At 48.4% G+C, this 21,435-nt stretch overlaps 1 protein-coding gene across 6 annotated transcripts in view; it reads left to right on the top strand.

Moving 5' to 3' along the window:
• MBD5 (methyl-CpG binding domain protein 5) overlaps positions 1 to 21,435 on the top strand; it is an 802,917-nt gene that overhangs the window by 114,523 nt on the left and 666,959 nt on the right. For all 6 annotated transcript variants that reach the window (XM_069616504.1, XM_069616508.1, XM_069616506.1 and 3 more), the window contains one exon: positions 3,155 to 3,257. In XM_069616504.1, the coding sequence (XP_069472605.1) occupies positions 3,155 to 3,257 (103 nt within the window). The remainder of the gene's footprint in view (positions 1 to 3,154; positions 3,258 to 21,435) is intronic.

Here is a 21,435-nt window from a genome sequence, read left to right as displayed (position 1 = left end):
GGATGCGACATTAGATCTCCTTCAGGTCTCGGACCTCTGATCGCCTCAGGACAAGCTCCTGCGCATAAATCACTTGGTGATCTTCCTAGTGCTCAGGGCGTTCAGACCGCTCATTGTCAACAAGGTGGTTTGCATACACACGGACAACGTGGTGTCAATGTATTACATTAACAAGCAAGGGGGAACAAAGTCTCCCCCACCCTTGTGGACCTGTCCATCCAGATATGGGAGTGGGCCGTGCTTCATGGTGTCTGGCTGCTTGCAGTGCACAACCCGGGCCAGCTGAATGTCACAGCGGATGCCCTCAGCCGGCGGACGGTGGTCAGCTACAAGTGGGAATTGAAAGCAGAGGTCCTCTCATGGATTTTCTCGCATTGGGGCAGACCGGAGGTGGACCTCTTCACTATGGCGGTGAACAAGAAGCTTCCTCAGTATGCCTCCAGAGGGGGGCTGGGAGCCTCCTCTCTGGGGGATGCTCTCGAGATTCCATGGCAAAACATGAGAGCTTACGCCTTCCCGCCTCTAATTCACTGTGCGACCTGGAAGTTGAAGAACTCGCTGAACTTTTCCCTTCTACTCGTAGTCCCGTGGTGGCCGGCCAGGTTTTGGTTCTCAGAACTTAAACACCTGTCGGTGTATCCGCCGCTCAGGTTACCAGTAACTCCTGATCTTCTTCACCAGGGGGAACAGCAGACGTGGCACCCCTCCCCACAATCGCTCAGCTTGGCATGGTGCCTGAGTTCAAGTCTTTAGAGCATCTGAATTTGTCTAGGGATAACATGTGCATTATCCAGGAAACCATCGACCAGATCTCAGTACAATAGTAAATGGCTCAGGTTCTGTTATTGGTGTTTGGAGAAGTTGGATCCAAGGGTGGCCACGATTGACATGGTGCTGTCCTTCGTGTCCTTCCTAGCAGTCTCAGGGGTTCATGTTCTGTCATGCAGGACTTACCTTTCAGCGGTTTCCGCTTTTCTTTCTACAACCAGTGCTCGTATTCTCTGAGTAGCCCAGTGGTTAAGAGGCATTTTGCAGGTTTGACACGCCTCTACCCTCCGGTTCATAGTCCGCATCCGCCGTGGGACCTAAATGTTGTCCTGGCGGCGCTGTGCCATAAACCCTTTGAACCAATGGCTACGGTGGACCTCAAGTACTTGTCTTGGAAGGTGTCCTTTTTGGTCACCGTTACGTCGGCAAGGAGAGTGAGTGAGCTCCAGCCATTGTCGGTGGAGCATCCTTTCTTGGTCTTTCACAAGGACAAGGTAGTCCTTCGGACAAACCCGGCCTTTCTACCGAAGGTGGTGATCGAATTCCACCTGAATCAATTGATCTCCATACCAGTCTTTTTCCGAACCATGCCTCTGAGGCTGAGAGGGTTCTACACTGTCTTGATGTCCGAAGAGCTCTTAAATTCTACCTGGACAGGACTTCTGAGCTTAGGAGTTCTCAACTTTTTGTGACCTTCGGTAACCCCCAGGGCAGGCAAGCGTCTAAGGCAACTATTTCTAGGTGGATCGCCGCCTGCATCACGGAGTCCTTCACCGTCCAAGGGCTGAAACCTCCTAAGGGTATTCATGCACACCTGGTGCGGGGTAAGGCAGCTGCGGTTGCTTTTCAGAAATATGTCCCCTGGCAGACCATTGCTAGGGCAGCTACTTGGGCCTCCCCATCTGCTTTCTGTAAGCATTATTGTCTCGACATGAGCTCGAGATCTGACGCTCAGTTTGGTCAGGCTGTACTGAAAAACCTGTTTCAGTAAGGGCTATTTCCATCCACCCATAGTGCCTGTAAAGAGTGCTTGGGAATCTCCCATAAGTATGGAGGAAAGGGGACGGGACGTAGGAGTATTACCAGGTTACTCACCGTAGTGACCACCTTATTCCTAGTCCATAGTCCCCTTTCCTCCATACGCCCGCCCGCCGTCCCCTCTAATAAGGTTCCTCTGTTATTTGTAATGGGTCTTTGACCTGCTGATAGAAAAGGACTGTTGGGCGATGCGTGGGGCGGAGCCAAGGTGGGCGGGGTTATGGCCTTGTGCCGGACCCCGCGCAAGAAAGAGAGGGACACATTTTTGGAAAAATGTGGATGCTTTTTACAAAGTGCTCCGGTCCCGTCCCACAGGACAGAGAGATGTCCCCATAAGTATGGCGGAAAGGGGACTATTGACTAGGAGTAAGGTGGTCACTACGGAACCTAGTACGAATTGAACAAAAAGCTGCACAAAGGTTTTCATGCCCCTGTGCGAATCTAACACAAATTCAAAAGAATGGCACTATGTTTCTTGTGCCGCTTTGGGATCCTACCACGAATCGAACAAAAAGCTGCACTTAAGTTTCTTGTGCTGAAGTGCGAAACTAGCACGGTTTGATAAAACAAGTGAAGTTTCTCCTGCTACTGCGTGAAACTACCACGAATCAAATAAAAAGCTGCACAAAGTTTATCATGCCGCTGCACGAAACTACCATGGATCGAAAAAGACCTGCACAAAGTTTCTCGTCCCTCTGCACTAAACTAGTACAGATCAAAAAAAGACCTGCACGACGTCACGTGTCGCTGTATGAAACTAACACAGAATAAAAAAAGACTCGTGCAAGGTTTCTCGTTGCGCTGCACAAAACTAACATGGGAAGGAAACGCTGCGCTGTGCGCAAAACTGCACAAAACCAGTGGACCGCAATGCTAATTCCACAGAATATCTGTAAGGGGAATCCAGTGCGAATTCCTCACTGCGCTTTGCGGGCAAAAATGTCACTCACCCCTAGTCACATGCCACAATGCTAAAAAGTATGTTGAGTCATTTATTATTTAACAATAGGGAGAACATCTGCCTGAGGTATACTTTGCAAAATTCCTGTTATTAATGTAAGATGATTTACTCAGAAATTGTTTAATAATTGTTTTTTTGGGCATACAAAATGGTATCAGTCTTGTTTTTTTAGTGAAGCTGGTTGAAAGCACACCAATATATGAAATGTGGAAACCTTTGACTAAAACATACAGCATTAAAATTAGTGGCACCTAGCAAAATTGGAAAAATATTCATGGAAAGGTTTTTGAGAAACAAATGAATCGGTGTATTTACTGTTAGATGCACTTGCACATATTACTTCATTAAATTGTTTCATGCTAAGTATTTTTTTGTTTTCTCTTTTAGTCCCAGTGGTTCCTTGTTATCCTGCTTAGATCAGGTTAAAACCTACCTGCTCACCGATGGAACTTGCAAATGTGGCTTGGAATGCCCACTTATTCTTCCCAAGGTAAAGAATGAGCAGTTATTTAATGTGAGCTTAATTGTTTTAACTTTGTAAATTGCTTCAAAGGACAGTATATCTATTGACAGGCAGTTTGAAGTCTAAATCGCCAGTAAGTGCTGCATACAGCACTCATTTTCAATTAAAGCTACAACCTTTTCATTATCAGGGAAGAACATTTAATATGTATTTGTATATATTTATGCAACAAGAAATAGTGCTTCTATTAGAAACACAGTGCAATAAGTTAAATGTATAGTGATAATTAAGCATATCGTCCAGTGTCAAGATATCCAAACTAAAGATCTGTCCTGTGTCCGTAATCCTATTCTGGTCCTCATGCTCTAAATAAACTCTAAAGGTGATCTGTCTTGTGTACATAATCCTATTCTGGCCCTCACTCTCTAAATAAACTCTAAAGGTGTAAAGGGGGTGTTCAAGTTCAACACAAAAGTTCCAATTCAACATAAAGGCTTTTCTCATGAACAATGCTCTCCTTCCAAGAGATTAGCCTTCTTCCCTAGGCGCCTCAACACTTGTGGGGAATTGGCTCCATTCCCCAAGCTTTCTCTTCCTATAATACTTTACAGTTCTGTTAGGGATATGTCTTCTCCTAAGGACTTCCCTATTCTCTTCATAGTTTCCCAATAGTTCTCTGCACCAAGGACCTTTCTCTGGTTGCCTTTACAATATCAAATTCCACCTGGGCATAGTTCTTCCAGGTCACGTTGCACACTTGTTTCACCTTCACCTTCACCTTCACCTGGTGTACTCTCCTGTCATGACCTTTAGTTTACAGACACCTTGTTAAACAAATGCTTGACTTCACATGCTATACTCTCCTGCCAGGGCTTTAATATATAAACAGTTTGCTGCACAAATACTTTACTTCATCCGGCATACCCTCTTGCTAGGACTCTTTAACACTTTATCTCACAGATAATCAACTTCACCTGGCATTCTCTTTGTCCAGGTCTTTATTATGCAAACAGTTCATTAACTTCACCTGGTGTGTCTACTTTCCAGGACTTTGCCACAACTTTCATTTGGTATTGATGCTTGCCAGGTCTTTATCTTATTGGTTATTCTTTCCTCCCCCCAATTAGGGTTTAATAATCCATTAACAACTTGCATACCAAATCCTCTGGCTTCATTATTGATTTTGTTACTTTATGCTTGTCGCGCTGTTATAAAGCATTTCTCTTTATTTAACAACTCGGTAACCCATCCGTTTCTTCCATGTTTACCAACTATTTCTGTTGTTGCTATGCAGCAACCTTTGTTCGCTGACAACCTAGTAACCCTACTTTATTCCCAGGGCTTACTGGTTGTCTGTTGTACTTCTTTGTTCCTCTCTGCCTTGCTGTGCTGTTCTCGCATGCGCCTGCTCCAGAGCTGCCGTACCTTGGTGTTGGTTTTCGTTATGCGTGGTCCCCACAGCCTTGGCTCTCTTAGCAGTGGACCACCCGCTCCTTCGCTTCACCATTCCTTCGTTTGACCTGCCTCTCCGATCTCTGCCACGGCTCCTGCCTTCAACACTGTGCTCAGCCATTTTACGCTTTGCGAGGTGATTCAGCGTCTGCAGCTTTCTTCTCTCCTGCCTGCTGTCAGCTGCAACCAGACCATATTTTTACTTTTTTTACTTCCTGGGCAGCTTATTCATTTCCCAACCAGTATATTGTGGTGTTTGCTGCCCAGTCCTTGTAATCATCATTAATCAGTCACTCTGCTTTATGTCAGTGGTTTTACAAATTATTTCTGAATGTTTTGGGAGAAGGGGATTCTTAGCTTCCCGTTCCACCACTCCCTTCCTCTTCCCAGCAAGCAGTATGGTTCTCTAATAGGAGTTTGGGGTTTAAACACCCTAGCTTTACACAGAGGTGGGGGGGGGGGGTAAGTGTGACAGTATCCCATTAAGGCATGAGGGACTAAGAAGACATCCTTGAAAGGGAGAGGAGGGCATGTGGTTTCCTTTAAGGATGTCATCGAATCTCCCTGAGAGTCACCTCGCCGGTACGTCCTGTCTAGTATAGCCACTCTGAGCGTCAGGATCAAGTAGCGACTGCAGTCCACTGGCCACCTGTGGGTAGGCTATCATCTTCGGATGTATCACCGTAGTCATATACAGGTGGGTGGAGAGGATTAAGATGGAGGAAAGTTGCCACTGTATGTCTCGGGCTTCCCCCAGGCAATTGACATGCTTTTTTCAAACTTTCTTGTAGGTCTAGACTCTACTTAAGCTCTTGATCTCAGGAAGTAGGGCGTTCCAGTGTTACAGGGCCATGGGGTTGAAGAGGTGGTGCCATGTTAGCATGTTAAGGTATCAGGTGGGCGAGGAACAGAGAGGTGTTATAGAGGTGTAAGATCACAGCCTGCGAGGTGGGTAGTCGCAAGATATAGAGTTCGCTAGTTGGATGTGGGACAGTTTGTGAATGTATTGGGAGCAGAAACTAAGCCTTTTCGTGATTTGACAGTGCCGAATGAAGAGCTACTCGGCATGGAGGTGATGGGCAAAGTGGGGAGGCGCAAGGGAGGTAAGAAAGAGAGTGGGTTGCGCTAAGATGGTTTTCCAGAATTTGCTATGGTGAACAGATTTTAGGAGGCCACCATAGTATTATTGAACAGTGAAATCTGAGGGTATCCCTACAAAATATCCCCACCAAAAATATTGCCATACATATGGCCGTTTGTCTCGCTGTAGGTGATATTTTTGGGGAGGATATTTTGTGGGAGCGGGGAGCCCCCTGCACATTTGAAAATAATATGTGAGTTGCAGGGGTGTCCACCGCAGGGTCCATGGGTCAATATCGCTGCAAAAATATGGCGATATTTTTGTATTGCGATATTTTTGCGGGGATATTAACACATGGAACCACTCTGAGGAGTTAGGCAAAACCTAATCAAGGTAGCAATGGTAGAATAAGTCCAGGCTTTTTCTCAGGAGAGTGTGAGTGGGGTCAGGAGGCCTCAAGGCGACCACAGGCATCCTTCCAGTCGTGGTCATAGCAGCTTCTCCAGAACAGGTTACCGTTCAGGTAGAAAGCAGAAATTCAGGGAGAAGGATACTAATTGCACCATCTGGCGACCACCAAGGTTCCAGACTCGAACGCGGAATGGCAACGCTTCTGGTGAGGTAGCCCGTGAGAGAGCTGATCGGTCCACCGGGTAATCCAGGGACACGTCCGAAGACAATGCAGGGCTGGATCCTCGAAAAGGTGTCGAGGCTAGTTGGTCCCACTTTTCCAAGGGCTGAAGCACCACTCAGGGTCTTCTGAGATCAGCCAGAGGAGCAGGGCTTCATTGGGCTTGCTGCTGGAAGAGTAGTCGTCTTCGGATCTTCATCATGCTGCTATTCTCCAAGGAATTGTTGGCTCCAACGATGATCGATAGAAATGGCTGCAGACGTCCTTGAATCCAAAATCTGAGCTGGATGCCAGTCAAACCCCACCAATGGTAAAGATTTTCTCTATTCAAATGGCCAGTAGTTGTCCAATCGGGGACAATTACTGGTTTCACACTTGCCCCTCACCTAGACTTTCTGGCACCAAGGTTGTGGACTGGGACGAGACACTCCCACCTCCTTCCTGGGACAGACAGACAGACAGACAGACAGACAGACAGAGACACAGACACACACACAGACACACACACAGACACACACACAGACACACAAACACACACACACACACACACACACACACACACACACACACACACACACACACACACACACACACACACACACACACACACACCTCACACCTCACACCTCACACCTCACACCTCACACCTCACTCACACACACCTCACTCACACACACCTCACATCTCACTCACACACACCTCACATCTCACTCACGCACTCTCCATATAAAAGTAACCAAAAATCATGTGTAAACAGCTAGGGTGATAAAAAAAAGTGTCCCCATTGCAGTGCAATGTTAAAAACTACAAGAATTCAAAAGGGAAACAAAGTTTCCCAGGCCTGATCAGTTTCCTCATAACAATGAGCAATAGGCAAGGGAAGTAAAGCTGAAGACTTTACATCCTGTCAAAAAGTCAGGACAGGATGAAAACAGAGCAAACAAATGGGGTTCCATAGGAAACTATGGAGGGAAAGTTTGCAAAAAAATAAATATTTCCTAAGAACAACCTCTCTAAGTGATGGTCAGTAATGACCCTGTGGAACTGCAGTGGGGGCGGGTGCATTTCTCCCTGTCTGGAAGCTTGGCAGACCATAACATCAGTTGCATGGGTCCTGTGAAAACCAGAGGGTGTTTCACAACGTAGTCCCTGGGGATACTGTGCTCAGGTGACCAGGGGAAAGCCAACGCTTTTGGATCCCGACCCTGTGGGTGGGCAAGCGAGGGAGGATCATCTGGGTAGGGGGTCCTCAGGAAATAGGGGACAAACACCCAATGGCGAGACATGGTATACCCCTTTTCCCGAGGCCTACAGAGGTCACGGCAAGCAAGGGGGATCCCGCCGTCGTCGCCAAGGCAGCCAGGCCGGCTCCAAGCAAGACTGACCTGGCAGGGTTGTCGGGCCCCCACCAAAGCACCCCGGTGGTAGGCCGGCTGATGAAGTTCTTCAGCGTGTAGGAGTCCATCTCCACCGATCGTTGGGTGTTGGACACCCTGGCCAGTGGGCATTCGCTGGAATTCCAAAAGACGTGCCCTCGCATTCCTCCCGTGGCCAGGAAGGAGAATCACGTCCCTCAACTGCTGTTGGAGGTAAAGGCGATGCTCAAGAAAGGTGCCATAGAGCTCGTCCCCAGGAGGCTCCGGGGCTCCGGAGTGTACTCAAGGTACTTCCTCGTCAGAAAGAAGACAGGCGGTTGGCGCCCCATGCTGGACCTGCGTCGGCTAAACAAGTACATCAAGGCACAGAAATTCAGAATGGTCACCCTCTAGCACGTGCTGGGACAGCTGGAGGAAGGCGACTTCCTATCGTCGTTGGACCTGGAGGATGCTTACTTCCACATCCCCATTCTAAAAAGGCACAGGAAGTTCCTCAGGTTCGTGGTTCAGGGACGTCACTACCAATTCAGAGCCCTATCGTTCGGATTAAAGTCGGCACCCAGGGTTTTCACCAAGTGCCTGGCACCAGTGGCGGTGCGGCTGCGCCTGCAGGGGATCCACGTCTATCCCTACCTGGACGACTGGCTAATCCGGGCAAGGACGAGGGAACTCGCCGTCGAACATACGGCGAGGACCGTCCGGTTACTCACAGAGCTGGGGTTCGCCATCAACTACCCCAAATCCCACCTGGTTCCATCGCAAGTAGCACTGTTTCTGGGGGCGAACCTCGATACAGTGGGGCAATTGGCCTCCCCTTCAGAGGAGAGGACCAAGACCATCCTGGGCAAGGTGCAGCGCCTGCTACCCACGGACGTGGCCAGGTTGAGGTCCTTCAAGTCCCTCCTCGGGATGATGTCCTCATGCATCTATCTTGTACCCCTCTGCAGACTTCGGATGCGTCCGGTACAGGAGTTCCTCGACGCCCGCTGGCTTCAGGCGACAGGCTGTTTCGAGGACAGGATCCCTCTCGACGAGGAGTTCCGTCGGGCGATCTTGTGGGCGATTTCAAATCCCGGCGTTTCAGGAGACGGTGACGACGGATGCCTCTCTGGAGGTTTGGGGGGGCCCACACCGGAGGCCTCCACGCAAGAGGCCTTTGGCTCCCAGAGGAGAGGTCTCTCCACATCAACATTCTGGAGCTCCGAGCAGTGTTCTGGGCTCTAAAGTCGTTCCTTCCGTCCCTCAAGGGCAAAGTGGTGAGGATCTTCACCGACAACACCACCACGATGTTCTACATCCGGAAGCAGGGAGGCACCAGATCCCCAGCCCTATCCAAGGAGGCCCAGGATCTGTGGCACTGGGCCGTCGCCCAGGGGATGTTTCTGGTTCCCTTCCACCTGGCAGGAATAAAAAACACCATCGCCGACTCACTCAGCAGGGAGCTGCGCTCGTGCCACGGGTGGGAACTGCGCCAGGATCAAGTGGATCGACTCTTCCAACTATGGGGCAAACCCCAGATCGACCTGTTCGACCAGCTGGCCAAAGCTGGGCTGGCTCACGCCTCCATAAAAATACATCTGGCTGCCATCTCCCGATATACCAGGACTACGGGACGGGCGTCCTTGTGGTCTCATCGCCTGGTGAAGGAATTTATGAAGGGACTATTCCGTTCATTCCCGCCGGTGAAGGCTCCTGCACCGGCGTGGGAGCTTAATGTGGTGCTGACCAGGCTCATGGGAGCCCCATTCGAGCCTATGCATTTGGCGCCTTTTGAAGTTCCTGTCATGGAAGACAGCGTTCCTCGTGGCCATCACCTCTGCATGACGAGTGGGAGAGATTCAGGCCCTATCTTGCAAGCCTCCATACTTGACTTTTCATGACACGAGGCTGGTGCTGAGGACGCACCCCTCCTTCATGCCCAAGGTGCCGTCGGACTTCCACCTCAACGAGCCTTTGGTGTTACCAGTTTTCTTCCCGTCGCCTTCGACGCCGGCCGAGAGGACTTTGCATTCGCTGGATGTAGCTAGAGCGCTGAAGTTCTACGTGGACCGCACAAAGAGTTTTCGGAAGACGTCACAACTGTTTGTGAACTTTGGGTCTGTGAATCAAGGGAAGGCTCTATCGAAGACTTCCATTTCCAGATGGCTCTCCGGCTGCATCATGCATTGTCACCGGTTGGCAAACCGACTGCTGCCCGGCCGTCCGAGAGCCCATTCGACCAGAGCGATCGCTGCTACCACGGCGTTCCTGTCTGGTGTGCCCCTGCTGGACATCTGCAGGGCTGCTGCGTGGAAGTCGACGCACACCTTCACAAGATTCTACTGCGTCAATCGGAACTCCAGGGAGGAGTCCAGGGTCGGCCAAGCAGTGCTGCGCAACCTGTTTGCTTAAGGTGAGCCTGGTGAGGAGGTAAGAGATGCTTAATGTTGAGTGGTTGTATTGCTTACTGTTAAGCCTGTTGCCACCTCCCGTGGTTGTGCATGTGTATACTGCTATGTATTATTTTATTCATGAGCATGTGAACCCATGCCAGACCCCATGCTGGAGAAGGAACAAGTTACTTACCTGTAACTGTTGTACTCCAGCATGGGTCTGGCATGAATTCACATGCGAACCCTCCTGCCTACCCCTCTGCGGCTCTTCACTTGGTCATACTGCCACTTGGCGTGCTACCAAATCTGAGGAGGGCTGCCGGAGGCGGGGCTTAGGGAGAGGGCAGTCATTGGCTGGGGGCAGTATGACCCAGAGATCAGTGATTGGTTACTACTAAGAAAGACAGATCAGAAATGAAACTGATACTGATTTTTTCTTTACCGAGGATTCCCAGCCTGACGACGGGGAATATTCATGAGCATGTGAATCCATGCCAGACCCATGCTGGAGAACAACAGTTAGAGGTAAGTAACTTGTTCCTTATTCAGGCTCATCTTCCTGGAGAGGTCGTTCTTTTCGGTACTACTATTTTGGTAGAGGAAGAGGACAGGCCATTCAAAGAGACAAGAGAAATGTTGCTCGTGGTGGACGAGGAAAAAGTGCAAAACCAGCCTCAGGAATGACATCTTTGCCCTCAACCGCTCCTGCAGCCGCCTCCAAATCACTCTGAGGCGTTATCACACAAAACCCAGGTAGGAGGCAGAATCTCTTAGCATCTGAAAGAATGGCGGGGCATTACTTCAGATGCTTGGGCACTGGAGACACTAGCTCAGGGTTACTGCCTTCCCTTCCTAAAAAGACCTCAGGACCATCCACCAGGAACCAACTCTGTCAAAATTCCAGATCCGCTTCTGTTGCAGGAAATTTTAACCCTGCTAGAGAAAGGTGCAATAGAACAGGTACCTGTAGCGGAGAGGAACAAGGGTTGGTACGCCCCTTACTTTTTCATTCCAAAGGAGGACGGAGGATTGAGACCCATCTTGGACTTAAGAAACTTTAACAAGTTCCTCAGGAAGAACAAGTTTAAGATGATAACCCTTCTTCAGATCCTTCAGGCTCTGCAACTCCAAAACTGGTTGGTATCATTGGACCTTCAGGATGCTTACTTTCATGTGCCAATCCATCCCAAGCAAATAAAGTACCTGAGTTTCGCGGTTGGCGGTTCTCACTTTCATTTTTGAGTTCTGCCATTCGGGCTGACTTCCGCCCCACGGGTTTTCACCAAACTGATGGCGGTTGTGGCAGCGAGTCTCAGGAGAGGGGGGGATTCACGTCTATCCCTACCTGGACGATTGGTTGATCATAGCGCATTCTCCCGAACCAGCACATCTGTCAATCACCTGTCACTTCCTTCACAAATTGGGCTTCTCCCTCAATTTCAAGAAGTCTCATATGATACCATCCCAAGAGCTCCAGTTTATCAGAGCAGTTTTGGATACTTCCTTTGGCAAAGCCATGCCTCCCGAGGAACAAAGTTCCAGAATGCCCAGCATCTGCCGGTCTTCGATTTTCTGAGGTTGCTCGGCCTCATGGCATCCTGCATATTTTCCTGGTGCCACAGACTCGACTGAGGATGAGATCTCTCCAATGGGCCCTCAGAACTCAGTGGTCTCAATTCTCGAGGAGTATGTCGGATCTTCGGCAAGTCCCAAGCGCAGTTGCTCAGGATCTACTTTGGTGGGCTTACAACGACAAAATCCTCAAGGGAGAATCTTTTTGGCAACCATGGCCGGAGATAACAGTAGTAACGGATGCCTCACTCACGGAGTGGGGAGCCCACACCAACGATCTGTCAATCAGCGGTCGTTGGTCTCCATCAGAATCCAAACTACACATCAACCTATTGGAGCTTAGGGCAATCAGACTAGCGCTGAAGGCTTTCCTGCCCTCTGTACAGGGAAAGAAAGTCCTGATAATGACGGACAACACAGTGGCCATGCATTATCTAAACAAAAGAGGAGGTGTGGGGTCACTACCTCTGTGCAGAGAGGCAATGCAGCTTTGGTATTGGGCAATTCAGGAAGGAATCTCTTTAACGGCAATTCATCTAGCCGGGGAGGAGAATATGACGGCAGATGCTCTGAGCAGGCAGAGCACAGTGTCCCACGAATGGGAACTAGCTGAGGAAGTCATTCAAGAGATCTTCGCCCTTTGGGGAACCCCTCAAGTAGACCTATTTGCAACCGGTATCATCCAAAAGTTTGAAAGGTATTGCTCAAGGGAATTTCCCCCGAGAGGAGCCCTGGGGGACGCGTTCGTGGTGGAGTGGAATTTCCCACTATTGTATGCGTTGCCTCCGATTCCCGTCATTCCTCAGGTCATCAGGAGGCTGAGACGCTTTGGGAGCCGCATGATCCTAATTGCCCCGGATTGGGCCAGGAAAACGTGGTAGCCGGACCTTCTAGACATGTCCATCTGTCCTCCAGTACGTCTTCCTCACAGAGAGAACCTTCTCTCTCAAATGGAGGGTCAGGTTCTCCATCCAGAGGTCAAAACGCTCAACCTTCATGCTTGGTATCTGAAAGGCTGAGATATAGGGACTGGAACCTTCCGGATGATGTTATGGAGGTGTTGCTTTCGGCAAGAAGGCCAGCAACAAAGTCTCTATACCGTTGCCGTTGGAAAAAGTTTTGCAACTGGTGCAGAGAAAAGAATGTCGATCCTTTTCTATGTTCTATTCCGAAAGTACTATCTTTTCTTCTGACCCTAGCACATAGACGTCTGAATGTTGGAACAATAAAAGGTTACTTTGCAGCGCTTTCCTTTTTCAAGCGCTTGTCGGAAGAAAGCTCCTACTTCAAAATTCGTTTGATAATACAATTCTTAAAAGGACTCACTAATGTGTTTCCTCCTCCACCCATTTCAAGTACCGATTTGGGATCTCAATTTAGTCCTAAAATTCTTAATGTGTGCTCCTTTTGAGCCTATGCACACGTGTCCATTAAGATTACTAACACGGAAAACTGCCTTCTTAGTTGCTTTAACATCTGGAAGAAGAGTGAGCGAATTGCAGGCACTGTTTTCTGGGCCACCCTATACTGAATTCCATAAGGTCAGAGTTGTGTTGAGGGTTGAACCATCTTTTCTACCGAAAGTAGTATCTGATTTTCATTTAAGTCAGAAAATTGTTTTACCCACATTCTATCCTCCACCCCATCCTACTAAGGAGGAGGAAAGATTACACAGGTTGGATCCAAAAAGAGCTTTAAGCTTTTACATCTCTAGACTTTCCAGACTTAGAGTGGACAACCAGCTGTTTATAGGTTACACAGGAAGGAAACTGTGTCAATCGGTGACAAAACAGACAATTTCACGCTGGATTGTGCTTTGCATTTCAGAATGCTACAGACTAGCACAAAAAGACCCACCAGAAGGGGTAAGGGCTCATTCCACCAGAGGCATTGCCTCTTCGACAGGCCTTCAAAGAGGTGTTCCAATAAGGTCCATTTGTGAAGCAACAACTTGGTCTTGACTACACACCTTTTCAAAATTCTATAGCATGGATGCTTCCCAGTCTATGGAACTGAGTTTTAGGGCATTGAAAAATCTAACCCCTCCTCCAGAAAAATTATACATACTGCTTTGAGAGTCAATCTAAGATGAGGAATACGTTGGAGGACACAATCCACTCGAAGAACAAGTTACTTACCAACTGGTAATGATTTTCCGATTTGATGTTCCTCCAACGTATTCCTCATCGCCCTCCCAGCCTACCCCTCTGTAGATTTTTCTGGGTTATTGCCAACTCAAATCTCGCAAGGCTGATACCTGTCTGCCGGCACAATCTACACAGTACAAAATCAAAGATAAAAAGGGGAAAAACAGAACTGAGGCCAACGGGCGCCGCGCGTGCTACTTATATACCCGATGACGTCACCCTCGACGGAGGCCTTTGAGGGACCATCGACTCGACGACATGGACGCACAGTGCCCTCTGCCGAAAAAATTTCCGAAGAGCAACAAAGCTGGATGGAATACATCTAAGATGAGGAATACGTTGGAGGAACATCCAATCGAAAGAACGTTACCAGTTGGTAAGTAACTTGTTCTTCTGAGGCTTGTGGATCTGCTTAGATCACATGCTCTGCATATTCCGACATCTAGTGGTAGTATCTGTTAGGCAGAATTGCATGCAGTACCCTCTGGGACCACAACATAAAATTAGGACTGGAGCAAAACAAAAACAAACCTTTGGTATAAGTCTGTACTACACAGTTTGTGGTAGCCAGCTGAGCAGCCAGGCTTATCTCAAGGGGGAATGTGAGCAGTACAAGAGGTTTCACAGAGGTCTTACAATCACAGTGGTTCAAGTAGACACTTACACTTAAGGTTTCTTGGCTAAACACTTATTAGGTTATCACACAATCATTTAGAAAATATTCACTAGAAGGAGGCAACTTAATATTATACACAAACACACTTCAATATGAAACCAATACGTTTCTGAACAAATTAGGCTCCCCTGAAAACGGAGCAAAATGCCATTTCAGTTACTTTCAATGGGAATAAAAAGGCACAAGTTAGCAGAATAGATCACAAATGCTTTCTTAGGCAGTGCAAATAGTATTAGTTCACTAGAGGACTCGATTCAGTTCAATAGGCCTAGGCCAAAGTCAATGGACTAGTGTCTTGGATAGGAAAGACAGTTTTTGAAGTAAACGGTAAAGTCTTTGCCAATGTTCTCAGAAATAGTTTGTATGAAAAAGAATCATATGTTGGGTCACAAGCTGATTAGGCCTGTAAATTGGGAAAGTTCCACAAACTTTCACCGCGAGAGAAGCGTTCTCTCAATCGGGTTGGCACAGTACCTTGTTATGAGCAAAAGATTTAGCTGAAGACATTGGTTCCTGACAGTTCCTGCAAAACTCCCTGTTCCTGAGCTTCGTCGTGGGGACAAGAGGGTGGACGTCGGGGGACTCCTGCACTGCACGGGATCATCGGAAAACGCAGACCAAATGGGGTCACTTCAGTTCGAGTAGCTGTTCATCAAGCACCCAAGCTGGTGTCCTTCCCCCAGGTTAATCCTAACCAGCTCCGAAAATGGTATCTGAGTGGCTTACGAGTTGATTGGTCCCACCAACTCAAAGGAATAATTCGTCCTTGAAGGGTCTTCTCTGTCGAGGTGAACTTGGTAATTCGGACCTGCAGCAGGGCTTCACTGGGCAAACCAACGGTCCAGGAGTTGCAGCAGCCGTCCTCTTTCAGCTCGTCTTCGGTTCTTTCGTTCCAGTGGTCGACTCTGCTTTCCAATCCAAGAGGCTCGCCTTTTAAACAGTTTTCTCCCATTCATTCCAGCCTAGCTGCCACTCACCCAGCAGGGTGGCTGTCCTTGCCGGACAGTCAGCCAGCCAATCACGCAGAGTACATTTGGGCCTCCTAGGAGACTAAACACAGTTTCGGGCACCTCCCTCACATCCTGCCCACCCCAGACACTCAGACGCCAGAGGCGGTCTTCAGTTCTGAAGCCTGCCAAAAGCATAGAAACAAAGGGACCATACCTGGATGTGCGAACAGAGACAAAAACTAGAAGGACCTTTCCAAAAAGAAATGGCGAAAAAAGAAGACCGGCACCCGTTTAAACAAAGGGGCTTAAGGCGCCATCTTGAAAAACATGGCTCCCGTGATTTTTAGCTACCGGTGTTCGCAGTCGGGAAAAATCATGGTAGATGGTTGTAAAACCACTGCCACCAGCCTTTTCGATAGAAAAGGGTAGCATTTGACTGCTACATGAGTTTCTAGACACGGGATAACTAGGTAACCCGTCCTGCACTCTATAGGAAGATAGTGTGTCCTGGGTCTAGGAATTTGAAAAGATTAGTAAAGTCAATTTAACCTTACATTCTCTGGGAAACAGTTTATCCCAGAGAAGGTATTTAAACCTTTGGGAAGTCTAAAAAGACATCCCTGTGTCACTGCACTGAGGGTGCTGTGTAACACACATGGAAAGATGCCTATGGAGTTATCTTAAAACTCCATATTCAAAGAACACGAGTAAAACACCCATCAAAATACATGAAAGAGTGGGAAAAAAGGCTCACACTCTTTCCAGGTAAAAAAAAAACAAGTCCTCAAAATCCAGAAAAGTTGCTGGGGGTCTCTAAGGTGAAAGGAATTAGCACATTTATGAGAACTCCCCTAACACTCGCGGAGTATTACAAGATTTGTTCTCGACACTCGAAAAAAGGACGTTGAATGGGCATGTTAATAACACTATCCCTAGTGAGACATCTACTGTACCAATGGTCCTTCACGCGTTGAGGTCCCTCAGAGTGTTTGTTTCTGACATGAGGTTGCATGAAGTGTAGCGTGAGTACAGATGTCATAAAAGAGACATCTTAGATCTGCTTAGATCACATGCATTTCACCATAGTAGTCGGTTGCAAGTTGCAGAGTTAATTTCAGGCTGATGCTTTTGACTAACTAAATGTTTATTCGTAGACTTTCCCTTCTATGCTTTACCGTCCGCCCATTGCCGGTGCACCATTACTGCTCAACGACCCTCAGCGGACGGCTCCATCATCGACGACGCCTGACTGACTCGACGACCAGACAGTGCTGCCTTCACGGCCTCTTCGGGCCTCGGCTCTTACAGTAGTGAGAGCGGTGGGGGAGGGGAGTTCATATATTCGCATCCCTTTAGCAAATGTATATTCTTCCTTCCTATTTTCCCTGTTCTGCCCTTTCCATTTACTATGGAGAATACCCCCTTCCAATGTTGTCCTACTTGTAATAGGAAATTCCCATGGAAGGATACGCACCCGAGTGTACAACCTACGGCCTTCCTAGGGATCATCCAGAAAAGTCCTGCACACATTTTCGCCCTAAAACACTAAAAGACGGCTGCACCAAGCACTGGCCCGTCACGCCATGCAGGCCGAAGCCTCCATCGATGTGACAGGGAATCAAACCTGAGAAAAGAAGGTATATGCGCCGACGCCCAGCTCCCAGCCTAACAGCACACTTCCCGAATGTGCTTGCGGATGCGTGTGCACGCAGGTAAAGTAGCGTGGCTGTAGGTAGGGGCGGGGCTGTGGACGCACAACGTTGCTGCAACAGAGAAAGAACGACGTAAGTTGCGTCTTGTAAAACTACAGGCAGCACCTCCCCAGCATTAACCAGCATAAAACGTGTGGCAAGAGTCCCATGTAGTGGAGAATTACTTGTAATTGTAGTTCAATTGGTATGGTTGCGTTTCGCCGCTACTTCTGGCGCCTCTGCTTCCTCTTCAGCATACAAGGTTTAAAGGCACAAAAAAGACACTGACGCCGCTCCAGGCAAATCAATCACAGGAGCAGGAGAGAGTCTATTGCACAAGAGCACAGCACTTCCGTGCACTTCCCGCATGCTCAACTTATCTTTTATGCCCCATCATAAGTCACACATATCCTTTGCATTCAGTTCACCTGCTGTGTAATGTTGGTTACAGTTTCATAGAACTAAGAGCAGCCTATTATATTCTCTTGTCTTATTTAAAACACAAAATACGTACCATTCAATTTCTGAATGAAACATTCTCTTGTACAATGATGATATTAAACAACATATTTGTCTGAAAACTTGAAGATGGATTCTCTGCACACCTTGGTGATAGCACTGGAGTCCAAATGATGCACATAATTCTTTAGCTTGCACCTCCGGTAGAGTAGAACATTTGTTGCAGCGGAGAGACAGAAGCCTCTAGTGCAGTGCATTTTTCACGCCTCATTCTTTTTCTTGGAGTTTTCCCTCCTTTCCCCGGCATTACATTGTTTAATTCTACCGGCCTAGGCCATATAAAACAGATTTCATCGCATGCATAGGCAGTGACTAACAGATGCCTTTGTGGCTCTGTCTGGAGTGGATGCGCCTGGAACATCATTCGGACCTGTGTTCGACTTCTGATGTTCTATTTGAACACTAACCAGAAGGTTGTACCACTCGGAGGATACTTTTTATGCATCCCCTCCAGAACGTTTTAGAAACAAAACTTCACCCAAATGGAGAGATTCCTTCCTGAGAGTCACTCAGTCCAGGAGGCATCCTGGTGGGCCTCAAGCATCCGGGCCAATCGCTGAGGTGCCCCATTTTGGGGCGCTGGTACACACATGAGGATCTTCCCCGTATGCCCCTGCCCCTTTTTCAGGGGACTGAAGGCAGTAAAACTAGCTCTTGCCTAAGGATTCTCGTGGAGCGGCTAAAGCGGGACGTTTGTTCGAGGATCCCCCTCAGGGGTCTAAATTCAGGGTAACACCCAAAGATCCTGATTCAGGGACTAACACTGGGCTTGCGCTCAAGGTTCTGCAGAAAGTAAAATATGTCATGTCCGGGACTACTAAAGAGTCTAGACCCCACGTGTACAAACAAGTTTGCAAGAGCTTACCATAAGATGACGGACAAGGAGCAGAGGATCCAGAGTACATCAGTTTCTCTCCCTGATAAGATTCCAAAATTCTAGACATTCCTCTGAAAGAGCAGAAAAGCTTGATGTCTGCCCCTCCAGTGGCAACGGTTTCCAGTGGAAGTGCTGGGATCTTCAGGTGGTGTTCTGTGTGGGAGCTGTGTATGCCTCTTGGCAGGAATCCCTTTTCTCGTCAGCGAAATGGTCTGCTCCCACAAAAGGTCCCCGCTGCTTATGGTGGACCCGCCACATACATCATCCCCTTGCGTTTATTCAGACCCTTGGCTTACATGAGACCCCTCATGGGATACTGCCTTGACAGCGATCTAACCCTGAGCACCTGTGCAGCCCTTAAAACCATCTCGGTTGCCGATCGAGGACCACATATTCGCCAAATTCTAGGTGATAACAGTTACCAGTGAAAATGGGCTATTTCTGTGGCATCATCTGAGAGATGCTCCAGCAGCCTCCTGCGCTGATGCATGGGAACAAACAGGGTGCTGTTTCTGTCATCGCCAGACACTGGTGCAGCCACCACCACTGACTGCTTTGCAACCACTGCCACCATTGGTACCTCCTTTGCCTCTACTACCGCTGAAAGCCGATTCTTGACTGCTGACCTGGTGGACACTGATGACGAACTGGATAGCAAGGAAGATGCACTGCCATTCTGTAATGGCTTGGCAGGCGAAGAACAGTGGTCTGGAGGTTTCCCCAGAGCATTGCCAGTGGTTAAGATTCATTCTAAACCTTCCAGCCATCACCTCTTTGTTTTTGCTTTGTCACCCCGAGTGGGACGGGTATGCCCAGACGTGGGTCCCGTGCCTGCTGGGCCTAGAGACCTAAGCTTCTCCTCACTGATGAGCCCCAACAAGGGCGAAACATGTTTGGGGATGCTTGTGGTCTCGTGCAGAAGGGATGTGGCCTAGCAATTCGGGCTGAACTGCCCCTTTTGGGGTGGGGCCAAGCCTGATTGGCATATGGTCTTTCTCCTTCTGTATTGGCTTGGCAGGCGAAGAATGGTGGTCGGGAGGGTTGCCCAGAGCATTGCCAGTGGTTAAGATTAATTCTAAACCTTCCAGCCATCACCTCTTTGTTTTTGCATCGTCTGTTAGAGCCTTCCGTTAGAGGATCACAGAGCTTCCAGAATTTTTAGACATCCCTCTGCAGGAGATGCCATGTCCTGTCGTGTTAGCCTCTAGGGGTTAGGAGCTCATCGGGGGGCCCTATGCAGTGGCATGTGTTGGTAGACATGCTGAAATTGTGCCAAAATCCCCACAGTACTCAAGCAGTCGGTAAAAAAGATAGATGTATAGATGTGAGGTACAGATGATTGCCATTGGATTAAGCCATGCACCTTTAGCCTCTCTCTTCAGTGGTTGCGGCCGCATCCTTCTACTTCAAGGCAGCACCTGGGGCTACATCTTTTGTGGAAAGAAAAAAAAGCTGCAGGAGACAATGGAGAAAGGGTCTTAGGCAGGTGCACAGGGACACTCCTTTAGCTGCTGCACATCAAAGGCCCTGAAAAGAGCTCATTGAATCACAGCAATTCCTGCCTCAGGATATGCACGATCATTTCTCACCCGACTAACAGAGATGTGTCAGCTAGCAGAAGCTATCATGATGCCTGCTGTAGACCACACAGATACGGCAGCCAGGGATATGCTGATTGTAATGTAAGTGAGGCACCAGACATACCTGAGACTAACCAAATTCAACCCAGTTGTACTTGACAAAATTCTGGACTTCTCATTTGATGGGCAGACCTCTTCAAGTCAGCGACAGATGAGGAGTTGAAGAAAGAGCAGTACACTATGCAGATGGTGCCGTCCCAGCTGTTGCTTACTAAGCCCCAGCAGAAACCTTTTCTCTCCTCCAAGAATAAGAAGGGATCCCGCTCCATTCCTGTCTTTAAGGGGTTCCCGGAGCGGAGCGCTCGGCAGCAGGATAGGGCATCTTCGGGCCATTGCAGAAAACATCAGCACTCCACCCCCAGCCAGTTTTACTGAGGCCCTTGCACTGTCTCATCCTAGGCAAAGTCCAAGCAATGACGGGCCTGTTCGGCCTGATGTAATTCCAGTGGAACAAAGTGTGTCTCACCACATGGATTCTTGGAGGGCTGTCTCTAAGGACCAATTGGTTCTGTCATTTGTTAAATGGGGCTTCTGTCTTCCCTTTCAGTAATCCCTGCCTTTGAATGGATTGTGTACTTCCACGAATTCAATATCTTATGATATTTCCAATATCCAGCTAAGCTGCTTCGGAAAAAGACGTTTCAGCAGAGGGCGCTGCGCGTCGATGTATGTCGACTCGATGTCCTTCAGAGACCTCCGTCTCGATGTCACTGAAGGTATATATAGCGCACGCAGCTTCCGTTGGCTTCAGTTCTGTTTTTCATTGCTAACGCTTCGGATACGGTATGCTTCGTTCCTTTGTGAAGAGAAATCTTCGAAAGATGGCTTTGTCATCAGCGTCTTCTATTCCGAAGTCAGGTTTAAAAAATGCTGTGACTGCGGTTCGAAGATGTCCATTATGGACCCCCACAGAATATGCTTGTGGTGTCTGGGATCCGCTCTTCCTTCATCGGTGTGTGAGGACTGCCTGTCCATGACGTCGAAAGCCCTGAGAGAGCGCAGAGGGAAACTTGCGGCAGGTAGGACCCATAAATCCCCTTCGACTCTGTCGAAAAGACAAACTTCGGATGAGTCGATAACTGTTTCTACTCACTGTAAGAAAAATAAATGATCCCCATTGCAAAGTGGTTCACACCATTCACCATCGTCTAGACATTCAAAGGAACGGCAACATAGGTCGCCATCTTTGACGTCTTCGAGTTCCTCTCCGGAATGGGTCGT

The sequence above is a fragment of the Ambystoma mexicanum genome, chromosome 9 (assembly GCF_040938575.1).
Source record: "Ambystoma mexicanum isolate Mex_15411 chromosome 9, UKY_AmexF1_1, whole genome shotgun sequence".
NCBI lineage: Eukaryota > Metazoa > Chordata > Amphibia > Caudata > Ambystomatidae > Ambystoma > Ambystoma mexicanum.
Note: the sequence above shows the minus strand (reverse complement) of the source record. Positions and strands in the feature narration are given on the sequence as shown.